The sequence below is a fragment of the Lissotriton helveticus genome, chromosome 6, assembly GCF_964261635.1.
Source record: "Lissotriton helveticus chromosome 6, aLisHel1.1, whole genome shotgun sequence".
Taxonomy (NCBI): Eukaryota; Metazoa; Chordata; class Amphibia; order Caudata; family Salamandridae; genus Lissotriton; species Lissotriton helveticus.
In genome coordinates this window covers 1,472,275,671-1,472,289,872 of record NC_136067.1, presented here as the reverse complement: position 1 = coordinate 1,472,289,872, position 14,202 = coordinate 1,472,275,671, and the positions used below count along the sequence as shown (strand labels likewise).

General features: G+C 48.1%; 1 protein-coding gene across 3 annotated transcripts in view; it reads right to left on the bottom strand.

Annotated features, from left to right (window-relative positions):
* Window positions 1-7,703, bottom strand: part of LOC144763565 (uncharacterized) — an 803,973-nt gene extending 796,270 nt beyond the window's left edge. For all 3 annotated transcript variants that reach the window (XM_078649286.1, XM_078649284.1, XM_078649285.1), the window contains exon 1: window positions 6,106-7,703. In XM_078649286.1, coding sequence (XP_078505412.1) covers window positions 6,106-7,651 — 1,546 coding nt within the window. In that variant the 5' untranslated portion in view covers window positions 7,652-7,703. The remainder of the gene's footprint in view (window positions 1-6,105) is intronic.
* Window positions 7,704-14,202: the final 6,499 nt, after the last annotated feature.

Below are 14,202 nucleotides of genomic sequence, written 5' to 3'. Positions count from 1 at the left end.
CCACCTTACCTAACTTTGCTCATAAAGGTCCCAAGTGTCCTTCAGGTTGCGGCAATGAGTATTGTACTGTTTCCTACCCTCTCATCCTTTTGAGTCCGAGATGTTCGCTCCCCGAGCTGGTTCCTCACAATGCTCCGCTCCTCTGTCCGGTGGACTGCTACTGGCCCGGTCGTGCCTGCCACTGTTCTGTTTCCCCACCTTGTGCCATCCCTTCAGGCAGTCCCAAGTGTCTTCTGGGGAAGAAAAGAACCAGGTCTTGCTCTCCAATTCACCCCAGAGCTTCGCCGGGAAGAGCATGGAACACTTGATTTCATGGTCTCGTAGCACCTTCTTCACCGACAAAGCTTCGTCGTTGATCCTGCACTTTGGTTGCGAAGTCCAGGCAGAATGTTATTGCGCTGTTTTCTATTTGTAAGGGCAGCCCGGCATGAGCCGTTTGGAGGATCATTTCACAGTAGCGAAAATTTAATACTCTGGCTATGATAGGTCTCAGGGGAGCCCCCGGCTTGGGCCACCCCCCGGGGACTCGAAGGGCCCATTCAATGGAAAAATAATCGGAAAGGCGTTTCGATTGAAGCCTCTTCATTACCAGGTCTTCCACAAAGAGGTCTGATGCAGGCCCCTCCGCCCGCTCTGGGACCCCCAGTATGCGTATGTTGTTTCTTCGCGCCCTTCCTTCTTAATCGTCATGGAGGCCTTCTATTTTCACCAGCTGGTCTCTGAGTTGAGCTACTTGTTGTTTGAGGAGGTCCATGTCGGACGTTAAAGTAACAGTGGCGTTTTCCACATCTTTTACTCTGGCATCTATTTTAAGTAGGTCTGCTAGGATGAGGGCGATCTACATTGACGGTGTCAATCCGGAACTCGAGGGTTGTCCGGACTCCCACAATGGCCTCCATAACGTCCTGGAGGGTAGGGTCCCGCGAACTTGGAGAGCGTCTTTTGGGCCTGAGTTTTAGGTCCCCTGCCACAGGCCATTGCTGGGTGCGATTGCTCACTATGTAGATCTGGTATCTGTACTCACCGCTCCCTGCCCAAGCAAGGGGGGATTCCTGAATCCCTCGTCGGCCTGTCGGTTTTCCTGGTTAACAAAATAATGTAATGTAGATGAGCGCCACTAAGTTTTGCTTCTGGAACTTTCTGCTGGCTGTTGGTCAAAAGAGGGGGGAGTGACTTATCTTGTACGCGAAGGTGGGGGCACTCGTGATGTATGGTGAGGTAGGCTTGACTCTCGGGGCCACGCTTAATTTGGGCTGACAGCAAATGTTCAGCTTGTCTGCTACACCGCAACACAACAGCCGGACATTGTAGCTCAGGTAGGTGATGGCTTGGGGTGATAGAAATCCCGGGACCTCAGGGGGGGCTCCCCTGTACCACTAGGCCTCAGACCGGGGCCTCCATTATTGAAGGAGCCAGAGAGGGGGGACATGTGCAGCCTCCCACCTACAGGCGTCACTCCCCTCTGCCCAAACGATGTGTGCACGGTGTCAGGCAAGTCTTTGGTGAGCAGTGGGCTGCCCTCGAGCCCTCCAGATGGCCCCCCCGCTTCTCTGTTCAGGGCCACTCACCGCTACAGTCGGGATCGCCGCCGCAGGCCGCCATGATGCTTCCAGGAGCGCTTAAGGGGTGTCAATAGGTCATTTAGGCCCACAATAAGTCGGCAATGTGGCAGATATGTGTCCTGGCCAAACAAGGTTGCAAAGATCTTCAGGCGACCCAGGGGGTTCCTGCTCTCAACTAGGCCTCAATCCATGGCCTCAACTTGGAATCAGGTGAGTGGGGAGGAACGTGCGCCGTCCTCCACACGCGCGCGCCACCCCCAGCTGTCCAGACAGCACAGGCGCGGCTACCGGCAGGCTCCGGTCTCGCGAGGGGTCCTCCCCGTGCCCTCCACGTGCCTCACCACACCAGTGTGTACATCCACGGATGTATCAATCAAGGTCTCTGGAGCAGGCCGCCATGTTGTTGCCGGCAGGCCTCCAAGGGCGCCACTGCTAATTCTGGTTAACGGGTTTTGGGCCGCCCGATGTAATCCGTGCTGGTGTTCTCGGGATCTGTGCCCCTCAGTTTGAGGGGATGGCAGACTATTTCAGGCCAGATGATAGAAGAAAGAAGGCAAGGATAGCGGAGCCGCCTGAGAGCGCGGCCATTCCTTTTGGCTGCTAGCCACGCCCCCTCTTAGCGCTTTCTTACAGGCCAAGTGGGTAACAACTCATCACGGCTACGTAATTATGCAGACTATAGGCCAGGGTGTGTAGATGGGGACGAATGTTGATGGCGACAATAGAAACAAATGCGGATTGGCTCAAGGTGGAGTTGAGCCTCAAAAGCTCTATGAATTTATGTGAATCCTGAGTTGCCTTAGGTTGAATGTTTGATCCTTTATAATGTGTGCAATCCGTGCTGTCCAAGTTACAGTTAGCAAAGCCATCTGAGAACACAGGTGGAGGTTGCTCTTTGTACTAGGGGACTTGAACCTTGGCATAGTTGCCAACATTTGAAAAAAAAGTCCAGGGACACTTTGCAGTACAGCTATTAATTACTTACTTAAACATTTACCACACCCACTGCCCCAAAGCTCTGCCCACTCCACGCAACCCACATAATTAGCATGATTCTACTCCACCTACTTATCATAGTGCATATTATAGGGTCTGTTTAATAAATATAGAATTGCAGGGAATTGAGACAGGAATTTCAAATTTAAGGCCAAAGTAGCGGAGTTGGAAAAATTCTTCAATTAAGCTGAATGGGAGAATTTTTCCGAGCCAACTGCTTTGGCCTAAAGTTTGAAATTTGGGACTTAAAATGCTTTACTAACATAAGATATATCACACTTGGCAGGGCTAGAAGTGAAATTGCTGGGACTGTCCCAGGATAGAGAATTACACCTGGGACAGTCTCCAACGTGCTAGCAATCTCCTGGCAAAAATGGGATAGTTGGCAGCTGTGCCCTAGCCCTCGGATAAACACCTGTTGCACGCTTGGTATGGTTCCCAACACTTGCAGGCTTCTGTCAGCAGCAGACTGTTGGTATCCCTGAACTCGGGATAGTGTTGTGACCTTCCCATCCCACTCCCCCCCCCCAGCCCCTGGTTGTTCACTGCTACAAGCATAAGGCTGGCCTTTATAGAATGGTGATAAATCTTTGTATAATGTGGGCATGCTTATGCATGCACCACCAGTTATATGCCAGTGAAGTTTTGAATAGCCTGCTGAAACAATACAAAATTGAGTAATGGGAGCAGGGGCGGAGTGAACTCCCCCCCCTCCGCCCCTCCCCCCGCTTTAGCAGTTGCAGCGGGGGTGGAGTTCTCGATGTCTGCCACTAGGCAGACAATGGCTCAGAAATAATGTCACAGGGTGAATGATTGGTTGCTTGGTTGAGTGAGTGAAAGGCCGGATGGATGAATAGGTGTGAGCGAAACTGTGGATGGATGAATGAGTGAAAGGATACAAGGATGGATGATGGAAGAAAATGGCTGGATCATTGAAAGGGAGGGTAGACGGGTAGATAGGATGAATAGATGGATGAATGAAAGGGTGTGTGGGTCGAGTGAAAGAGTGGATAGATTGATTGAAAGGGTGGATAGATGGTTGAGCAAAAAAGATGGATGGATGAGTCAAAGGATTGATGCTGGGGCATGGTCAACACCCAACTTTAGAAGCTAAAGTGGAGAAGAGTTATTGATGGGCCTCTTCTAACTGGGCAGAGAAAGGTAAGTGAGTGGACGTGTGAGTGAGGGTGGATGGATAGGTGAGTGAAAGGATGGAAGGCAAATGAAGGGATGCAAAGATGTATGAGTGAAAGAATGGTTAGATGAATGAAAGGGAGGATGGATGAGTGAGTGAAAGGGAGGATGATCGATGGTGAAAGGGAGGGTAGGTGATTAAAATAAATGGATGAGGGAAAGGGTAGATGAATGATGAGAATGGATGGATGGATGGGTGAGTGAAAGGATGGATGACTGAGTGAAAGGGAGGGTGGATGGGTGGGGAGAGAAAGGTGGATGGATGGCTGAGTAAAAGGGAGGGTGGATAGATTGAGGATGGGTGGATAGCCAGAGTGAAAGAACGGATGCATGATTGAGTGAAAATAAGGCTGAGTGAAAGGATGGATAGAGGTGTTAAAAGGTAGGGTGGATGGATGAAAGGGTGGATGGAGAGGATTGATGGGTAAAAGGGAAGGTGGGTGAAAGGAAGGGTGGGCGGGTTGGGCGGGTGGGTGAAAGGAAGGGTGGGTGGGTGAAAGGAAGGGTGGGTGTGTGAAAGGAAGGGTGGGTGTGTGAAAGGAAGGGTGGGTGAGTGAGGATAGATGTGTAAAAGCATGGAAGGATAAGTGAGTGGGTGATGGTTGAGTGAAAGGGTAAACAAATGAGTGGATGGATGAAGGAAAGGATGGATGGCTAAGTGAAAGCATAGATGGATGAGTGAAAAGGAGGATGGGCGGAGTGAAAGGGTGTATGGATAAATGACAAAGAATGGATGGATAGGTTTGATGGATAGATTTGAATATTGAATGGACAGACTGAATGGTAAAAGACTGAATGATAGCTGAAAGAATGAATGGATTACAGAATGTAAAGGTGAAATTGTGGATATCAGCAGGTGGATGAATGGATAGATGTTTGGATGGAACTGACCAGTGCGTTCTTCTGGGAGGGTTGTGATGACCAGCTTGTTTGCTTGGTGCCATGAGAGCTTTGGTTTGAAAGTTGGGGTATTTTACTTTTCTGGGTATTCCATTGAATGGGAGCCCCTTCCATCGTGCTCATCTAACACGTTTGATGGTAAGCCAGGCAACATGGTATGTAAACACTTCTAAAATACTATATTTATCTGTCCAGCTATCCATGCATCCATGCATTTGTTCAATTAGTCATTCATTATGCATTCTCTCCTACTCATCCATCTCTGAAGTGACCAAGCTAAGTGCTCACTCACCCAGTCAACCATACACGTACTCATCGATGGTTGGTGGAAACCAGAATACTACCAGTTTTACCACGCACCCACATAACTACATAAAAAAATTGGCCGATCTAAAAAAACACTTCTATTAGTTTTAAAATATCCAAATCCTTTGGCATTGCCAGTGCTGGTTTTAAAAATGTTTACTACCAGCTGGAAATCGAAATGAGGAGAAAAGGGTGGCACACATGATAACTTGACTTTGCATAACGGACCCAGGATATTTCATTAAAGGTTAACTGATACATTAGACAGGCGTCTCCATCATTTAAACAGTAAAACACACAAACTGCACATTTTAGAATAGACCGCTTTAGATCACGTTCAAAGAAAAACACTGTTTTTGCAGTTCCTAAAATAGGCACGTTCTGCAGACATTTTGGGGTTTTGTCCAACCGTGCATCAGCTGGTAACAGCGCTTGAAAAATTACTGCAGTTCATGTACTCAATATCCCAGATTACCCATTTGCCACAGAGAAGTTCAGGTACGCATTTTAAAAGTATTACACCAGTATCTAGAAGTGTCAGTACTCTCCCTTTCAAATTAAAGAACAGTCAAATCTCTGTATCCAACCACTTGAAACATTGCCTTGTACACAATACAGACGCGTTAATCATGCCTGCCTTAACATGGTCCAAACAATGAATGCGTCTTTACAACGTGTCATTACAACAACTTGCCTTAGGAAAAGCGCTGAAGTTGGAATAGTACAATTTATTATTCCAACTCCAGTCTGTGCAACAGTAGGGAAAGTGATTGACTTAAAGTACAACGTCAATACAACAACGCTTTCCTTAATGCAAGTTGATCAAACGACTTGCGTGATAAAGGACTGCATTGTAAAGATTCATCTGTGGTTCTGACCTTGCTGTTATTTTTTTTTAATGTTTGTCAGTAGAAATGCTTTTTTATTTAAAGGTAAACTCTTCCAATTCTCCTAGTCCATTGGACAGGTGGATGTTTGGGGTGCTCTCCTATAAGCCCCTTGTTCCCAAGTGAAGTTGGTGGTGTAAAACTCCTTCTGCTGCTCCTTGTTGAGCTCTGGTGCAAAGAGTGGGATTTTATTGCAAAACATTATGAGGCAAACTGTGAAGACTTTGTAAAGAATCCCATCCCTTCCATTTGAAACTTACCAGTAAATAGGTTTGGAAAGACAGAGGGCACCATAGGGAAATGCTTTTTCCTGGTAATTGACAGGCTTTTTGTCCCCAAACCAGTGCACTCCAGCAGGTCCGATGACCATTTCTTCTGCCGCTTTTGATCAGAAGGCTTCTCCACCGGCAAGTCCATCGAACTACTCTTGCGCAGCCCACACATGCTGTTGACTATGTGGTTCTTCTTTCGCTTGTCTGCTCTGCATTTACTCTGGATGCCAGGGTCTGGCAAAGAGCCGACCGCCTCTTCCTGAGGGTGCTGAAAGTTGGTGCCAGGCATAGGGGAGCAGCTGGATGCATAAGTGGGTGAGCTGAGCTGGCGGGTGGTGGTCTTGATGTAGCAAGGGTTGATTGTTGGGTAGGATTTTACAGAACGGGGAGAGGGGTAGTTGAAGACTTGGGAGTTGTGGACCATCTCACTCTGGCTTTGTGTTTCTTGATTTTTGCAGTCATTCAGTGGAGTGGTGCGGTCTATGGGGCTATTAGAGTGCTGTGGACCCAGTGGACTACTGTTATGGGCAGCCTTGTGTACCAAATCAGAAACCATGTAACACTCCTGCAGTTTGGGGCTTGGTGGCAAGGGGGAGATCGGTTCGCTGGAGTAATGGACAGGAATAGGCAGACTATCTGTGCGAGTCTTCTTGCTGGGTTCTAGCAGCATTCCACAACATACGTCCTGCAGAGGGCTTTCACAATCCTGTAGGGGCAAGGTGTACACATTGGAGTCCTTCAAGATACTGTTTTTGCCCTGCGCAAACAATTCCAGGACAGGATCTGGACTAATACCATCATTGTTGTATAAGCTCATCATGTCTCGCCCCCCTGTGTGCTCTGCTCTTGCACTAGTAACAGCTTCCTGTAGCTCACAAGAATATTCTGGCATAGCATCACTCTTCTTGGTCTCATCCTGGTTCTTCACTGCTTGTAGTGTGTGTAATCCTGGTATCGTTGAGTTATAGTCCAATCTACTGCCCCGATCCAAGGAGACCTGGAGCTTGGCTCTACTTTCAAGTGACACTGCAGATGAAGAAAGAGATACCTGCCCAGTCACTTGTCCCTGCTGTACTGGAGTGGATATTGATGATGTCCCCTTACTCTGCTCACTCACACTCTGAGGAACATGTTCAATGTAGCTTTGCTCACGGACACCCTGAGGAACATGTTCAATGTAGATTTGCTCACGGACACACTGAGGAACATGTTCAATGTAGCTCTGCTCACTAACACCCTGCGGAACATCTTCAACGTAGCTCTGCTCAATGACTACCTGAGGAACATCTTCAACGTAGCTCTGCTCAATGACAACCTGAGGAACATCTTCAACGTAGCTCTGCTCAATGACAACCTGAGGAACATCTTCAACGTCGCTCCGCTCACTGCTCACAGTTCCTTCTGCTATGGACACAATCGGAGTCTGCTTCTGAAGAGTCTGAGGGAAAACCAGGCGGTGCATGAAAGGGTTGCCATCACAAGTTTCTATTCGGATGCGAAGGTACAACTTCTCCACACTGTGCACCGCATGCATGGTGCCCTTGGGGGAAACTCAGCTTGGCTTTGCATAGGCTGCAGAGCTAGAGAATGCCTGAAATAATGAAAAGAAAAATATGTTATAAGTAGATTATCCTTGCATGATTCCTTACAGAATAGGAGGTCTTGAGTTTAAGTGGGCACATATAATCTAGCTCAAAAGTCACTGCATTTTGCAGGTCTGCAATGTGTGTGATCTGTTGAGAAATATAAAACAGCATACGGCCAAGTATCCCTAATAAAACCATGGTACTACAACCTGTCCCCTTAAGCCCCAAACCCCAGAGTTACAGTTGCCCTTATGCCACAAGTTAAATCAGTATCCAAGAGAAAACCACCCAAATGCCACCAGATCAAAGACATACTGTAATTGAAGTACCCCAGAATTTTTCCTTGGCCAAGACTTAGCTGCCATTGAGACCATGTCTGCTTAAAGACACATACATGCTCCTGAAGCAGGAGCAAGTCGGCTCTTAGACATATGCTCACACGCCCCCAGGGTCACAAACGCACCCTAAAAAAAATCCAAAGCCCGTTAAAAGGGGACTAAGCACCCACAGGCAGAACCTGCAACTCCAACCAAATATAGGAGATGATTTTGCCTCTTGGGGCATCTTGGAGACCTACAAAAACAGTGAAGTCCGTAAACAAAGCCACCCTCCCGCAAATAACCACTTCCTCACCACTAGACACATGGCCACTTCATTTACAGACTGCTTTTTTCTCCTCTTGCATAGGCCATGACAACACTTCCAGCTCTGCTGGGTGCATTGAGCTACCAGGCCAATAGCTTTGGGGTGGGGGGGTTGACACCCCCCTAAATGAAGACATTCTTGATTTGAAAATGGAGTTTGGGAGCCCAGAGTCTGGTCTGCTCTGTGTCAGTTTTATTATTATTTTTTAAAACACCTGTCTTTTGAATTTTCGGTTACATTCACAATATATAAAGTGCAAATTTGTTGTCATAACACAGAGCATATATTGTTTCTTATGATGTATAAATTGTTCCCCAAGAATGCAACTCCCGGGAGTGTGCGGGTAGTTACCTCAGGAAATTACTAAATTAGGGCATCTATGTAAGGTGTCAGTTACACATAATTTTTGACAACAGAAAGTGTTACACACATATTATATTTCAATAAATGTGGCATTCAAGCATGCATGAGTCTTTAAACACCCAATTTCATGCATGAGTCTTTAAACATCTAAGTTCAGCAACGGAATAAACATAAATAAAGGTAACAACTGAAGAATAAAGCAATTGTCACCTCTTAGATATCAACCCGTCCCTCCACGCCCTTACTTTGTTTACATTGCTTGTCGTCCACCATATATCTGTGAATCCTCATGCATATGGGTGTTGAAAGGGTTGATTGGTTGCACACAGAGGGAACAGGTAATCAGAGACAACGGTCCCTCCACGCCCTTACTTTGTTTACATTGCTTGTCATCCACCATATACGTTTGCATCCTTGTCTATGTGGGTGTTGAAAGGGTTGTTTGGATGCACACAGATCGAGCAGGAAATCAAAAACAACGCACATTTTTCTGCACACATCGGTCAGGTGGCTACACTACGCAGTTCTATTATATACAGCAACTTTTTAAAAGTGCTGTTCTCAAACACAGGATTTAAAATCAACCTTTCCTAAAAGATGTGTTATTAAATTCTGAGTTCAGGGATACCAGACTTTTATGTCCTATCTTGCTCCTATGGAAAGATATGCTGGTAGCCGCTGTAGCCAGCTTTCCCCATGATAGCCTATGGGGCAAGATAGCCTTACAATAGTGAAAAACTAAAATGGCTGTAGATCACTACCAGAGCATGTCACCTGCACAAGTACATGCTCTACCTTTCACATACACTGCACCCTGCCCATGGGGGTACCTTGGGCCTTCCATAGGGGTTACCAATGTGTACAGAAAGGGTAGGGTTAGGCCTGGTCAGTGGGGACACTGGCCAGGAGGAGATGGCAGTTCAAAGACTGCACACAGGTACTGCGGTGGCAGGCCTGAGACACCATTTTAGGGCTACTCATGTGGGTGGCACAATCAGTGCTGCATGCCCACTAGTAGCATTTGTTATCAACAGCCCTGGCACACTCAGTGCACTTTACTAGGGACTTCTTGGTGATACAAATATGCCAATCATGGATAACCAATCACAACAACAATTTACACAGGGAGCACTTGCACTTTGACCCTGAACAGCAGTGGCAAAGTGCCCAAAGCATCTAAACCATCAAAAACGAATTCCAGCACAGCATTAAAAATACAGGAGGTAGAGGCAAAAAGATAGGGGGAACCATGCCAAGGATGCCAGGTATAACATGCCAATTTTGGGCAGCCCCCACCCCTACATGAATACAAAAAAAACCTGGTTTCTAGTGGGTTTTTGCCCCTCCAGGGTGGGGGGGGGGTCCGTTGGGGGGCTACTGCAGAAAGGCTGTAATGTTTGCAGGGGGGGTGGGGGCATTGGCATGACCATTTGGGGCAGCCCCCACCCTAATTGGTATATGCCAAAAACAATCCCTGGTGTCTAGTGGGCTTTTTGCCCCTCGGGGGGGGGCAGAAAGGCTGTAATTATTGTGGGGGGTGGAACAAATCAGTTTTGATCAGAATGGACCAGGGCTGGCACCAGCAGGGCTAGTCGATCAGCCAGGATTTTGGCTAGGATTTTATAGTCTGTGCTCAATAGGGCCAGCGCGTGATATGACCCTGAATCAGCTGGGTCTATGTCTGGCATGGGTAGGGAAACAAGTAATGTCTCTCGCCAGGAAGCAGGCCGATCGAGTGCTTCATTGTAAAGTGTGTGTAGATGGTGTATTACTGTGTGCGCATACATCTTGTAGAATTGAGAGGGTAGGGCGTCAGTTCCTGGGGTCTATCCTGAGGCTAGAACTCTAATGGCCTCCTGAATTTTGGCTGGTGAGATAGATTCCTCTAGTTCTGTGCATCGCACTTGGTCTTGGGCAGGGAGCCGTATTTGGGAGAAGAGGGTGGTGAACTGCGTACTGTTGAAGGTGGTGTTTGATGCATACAGGGCACTATAGTAGCAGGTAAATTCCCCATGGATCTCATTTTGTGTGTGTAATAGATGACCTGCTCCATCCCTGAGGAGAAGAATGGGGTGTGGTACCTGCTCCTGACATATGAGCAATTCTAAGAGGTGACCTGCACGGTCTGAGCTCCAAGGTTGCAGGAGAAGTGTGCTGCTTAGTTAACGCATCTGAGGCATTCCAGGACATCAGCCAGCTCCCCGCTCCTTGTCTTCAGTTGCAGCACATAGCAGTTGCATCGCCAGTCTCGTTTCTAGCTACAGGAGTGCCCCGCTCTATCTTCTGTATGGTTTCACCAAAATGCTTGCGGATATTCCAATTAATTTGCCCCAGATGGTCACTTTAAATGCCTTCCACTCAGTGAGTTGGCTCCCTGCTGTCCCCACATTGAGTTCAAAGTATTCGGCTGAGGCTGACCTCACTGCCTCCCAGAATGGTAAATCCTCCAGGGCAGAAGGCTGAAAGTGCCATGTGGGAGTGACTTGCTGGGGCGTCTCCCATTGCAGTCATGATAGTTGTGGGTTGTGTTCAGAATGTGTAAGACCTAGGTATTCAATGTGTCCAATCATAGGAAATAGTGCTGGGGACCCCACTACACGGTCTATGCGTTGTGTAGTCCATGGGGCACTGAGTAATGTGAGTATATTCTTGCACTGGGGTTCTGCACGCTCCACAGGTCTACTAGCGGCCAGTAGTTCGGCCAATCTCCCAACATGTGGGCGTTGGTCACAGAGTGTGTACTTGACAGAGGAGGGAATGAGCAGTCAAGTGTGGTACTGAGGACAGCGTTGAAGGCTCCGCCTAGCAGCCATGGGAGTCCGCTCCCCTCTGCTAGTATGGCAGAGAGGGTTGAGAGGAAAGGCTCCTGTTACAAACTGCGCATATCACCCCTACTACTAGTTGCAGGTCATTGAGGAAGGCTCTTATGAATACATATCTTCCACCTGGGTCTGCTTTTACCACTTCTACAACAAAGGGAGTCCCTGCCCGCACCCAAACTAGTACCCCTCTAGCCTCGGATGAGTAACCAACAGCAAACACCTGGCCTCAGCAATACAACCGGTCAGCCTCCGGGAGTGTTAGATGCATTTCCTGCAGAAGAGCTATGCCAGTAGACCTGCGCTTTCAATAGGAATTAATAGAATAGTGGCGAGAGGGTGTGTGCATGTCCCTTACATTCCACATGAAAATATTTGTGCGAGCCATGACTGATTTTGTGTTGCATGTTACAGAACACTGCGCTGCAATGGGGACCTGTTCCCTGATGTGCGCAGCATGCGGAGCAGGTCAGTTGAGGCAGAGCAACATCGCTTAGCTGGAAAGAAATAATAAAGAAAGCAATTCCAGAATAACAAGCAGAACATTATTAGAGCAGATACATAACAGGGAGCCACCCAAACTGAAACGCTAAACCTTGGCAGCTGACTTATTTCCTCAATCTTGAGGCGGGATCGGGAACGTGTAGCAAATAGAAAGAAACGTCAAATTCCCAAATTCCCCTGTGCTCTTATAGCTGTGTGTGAGTTGCGTCAGCTGCGAAGTGTGTTTTTCTGGTCAACAGGGTGGAACTAATGTAAGCCCTCATCTCGGCTTTGCCTCATCGCAGATGTGCTCCCCACTAGCCCTGCACTAGTCTGTGTATCATCTATGGTTGAGTGCTGCATCAGGGAGTTGTTTGGGTCTTTTGTGGGGCAGAGGCGGGTATTAGTGACAGGTTTGTGCGTTCAGATAATGTCTTCTGAGTCATTGTCCAAGTCCAAGATGTGGGTTTGGGTGTGCAATGCAGCTGCTGTCTGCAGGGCTCTTCTCACTGATCATCTGTTCAAGGTTAGGCACAGCAGCAGGTGGCCTGGGGCGGCCAGTGCAAGGTCTGCGGTGCTTTCAACTGTTTTCTCAGTGCCGGTGGAGCATGGTGACATGACTGCATGGCCCACAGCCTCCATCCAGTCTCATCATCCTTAGGGGCGTCGAAAAAGCAGACTGCGCCATTTTAGACTACTCTGAGGCTCGCTGGGAAGAGGAGGGAGTATTGTATGATCAGTTCGCAGAGACGGCGTTTGACAGCAAGGAAGGAGCTATGATGTCTCTGCGCAGACAGCGTATAGTCAGGGAACAGCATGACCACAGCATTGTTCACTTTGACCTATTTTAGGCGATGAGTTGCTTGCTAAATGCTTTCCTGGTCTCTGTAATTGAGGAGCCGGAAAAGAAAGGGCCTGGTGAGGGCGCCTAGTGGCGATTACTGCGATGGTACACGATGTGCCAGCTTCACTGCAAACTGGGGGGCCAGGTCTGTGAGAGGGACTAGTTCACGTATCCATGCCTCCACATTTGCCACTGCATTTCGGCCTTCACACTCTATGGGAGCCCAACTACACTAATGTTATTGCATTGTGAGCGCCCTTTGGAATCTTCCACTCAGTATTCCAAGGTAGTTACGTGCTCCAGCTGTGCATGCAGTAGAGTTGTGTTTTCTTGTGTAGCTGGCTGCAGCTCCTCCAATTGTTGTTCAGTGTTACATTGTTTATCCACAAGTTTACACTGCTCTCCATGAAGCAAGTTGAACTCTGTGGTGATCTTGTCTATTTTACTTCTAAGGGAGGTCCGGGTGCCTTCCAGTACCGCATGGATTTTCTCCACTGCTGAGGGAGGAAGCGGTTTAGTTTGCCGCTTGGTGTCACTTCAGGTATAGCGACGCAGTCTGTGTGCCACCACCCGGCTGCACCACAACCACCAGGAGTGATTGGGTGAAGGCGGATGGGGTGGTTAAGCTAAAGCGTCCAATTTCTATTTGCTGGGCAGCGGGAATCTATTAGTCTGCAGTTTTCCCCTTGGATCGCATCCACAAGCCTGATAGAAGTAATAAAGCAAGCTCCTTGGGGAGACGGGGGGGGGGGGGGGGAATTAGCAATGAGTTATGCTACAGTATGCGGTCTGGGTGAATCGTCAGCTTAGTGGAGTTATAGCCTGGGTCTTTGGGCGCTGTGTATGTCTAGCTCGATCTCCCCTTAGGGAATATTTCTTGTGTTACCCTCCCACACCCCTTTTGATTCTCAGGGACAAGCTAGGTTTCAGCCTACTTCAGTTACCCGTAAATGATAGAGTGTGGAGGAGGAGGGCAAGAGGAGTGAACAGAGAAAGGCTGTTAGAGATGGAGCAGTAGGGACACGGAATCATGTTAGAAAACAATTCATCACTCCATGTAACCCACAATATCGAGCCCATATCCTCTCCCCCTGTCACTGTGGTGTGCCTCATGCCCCCTGCTAGTGATGTGACCAGTGCTTATACCTGTAAGACGTTCAGGTACACAGCTTGTGATAGCCAGCTTGATGCTAGATAACAGGAGCCAACCCAAGCATTCAGCAAGCAAAGTTTGACAGCACGGGGAAGCTGCCCCTATGGGGCTCTGCTACACATAGGCGTGACTGTCTGGTGTTCGCGCTATGCCTCTCTGCATGTGGAGCTTTTAGGGGGACTCCAGCTCAGT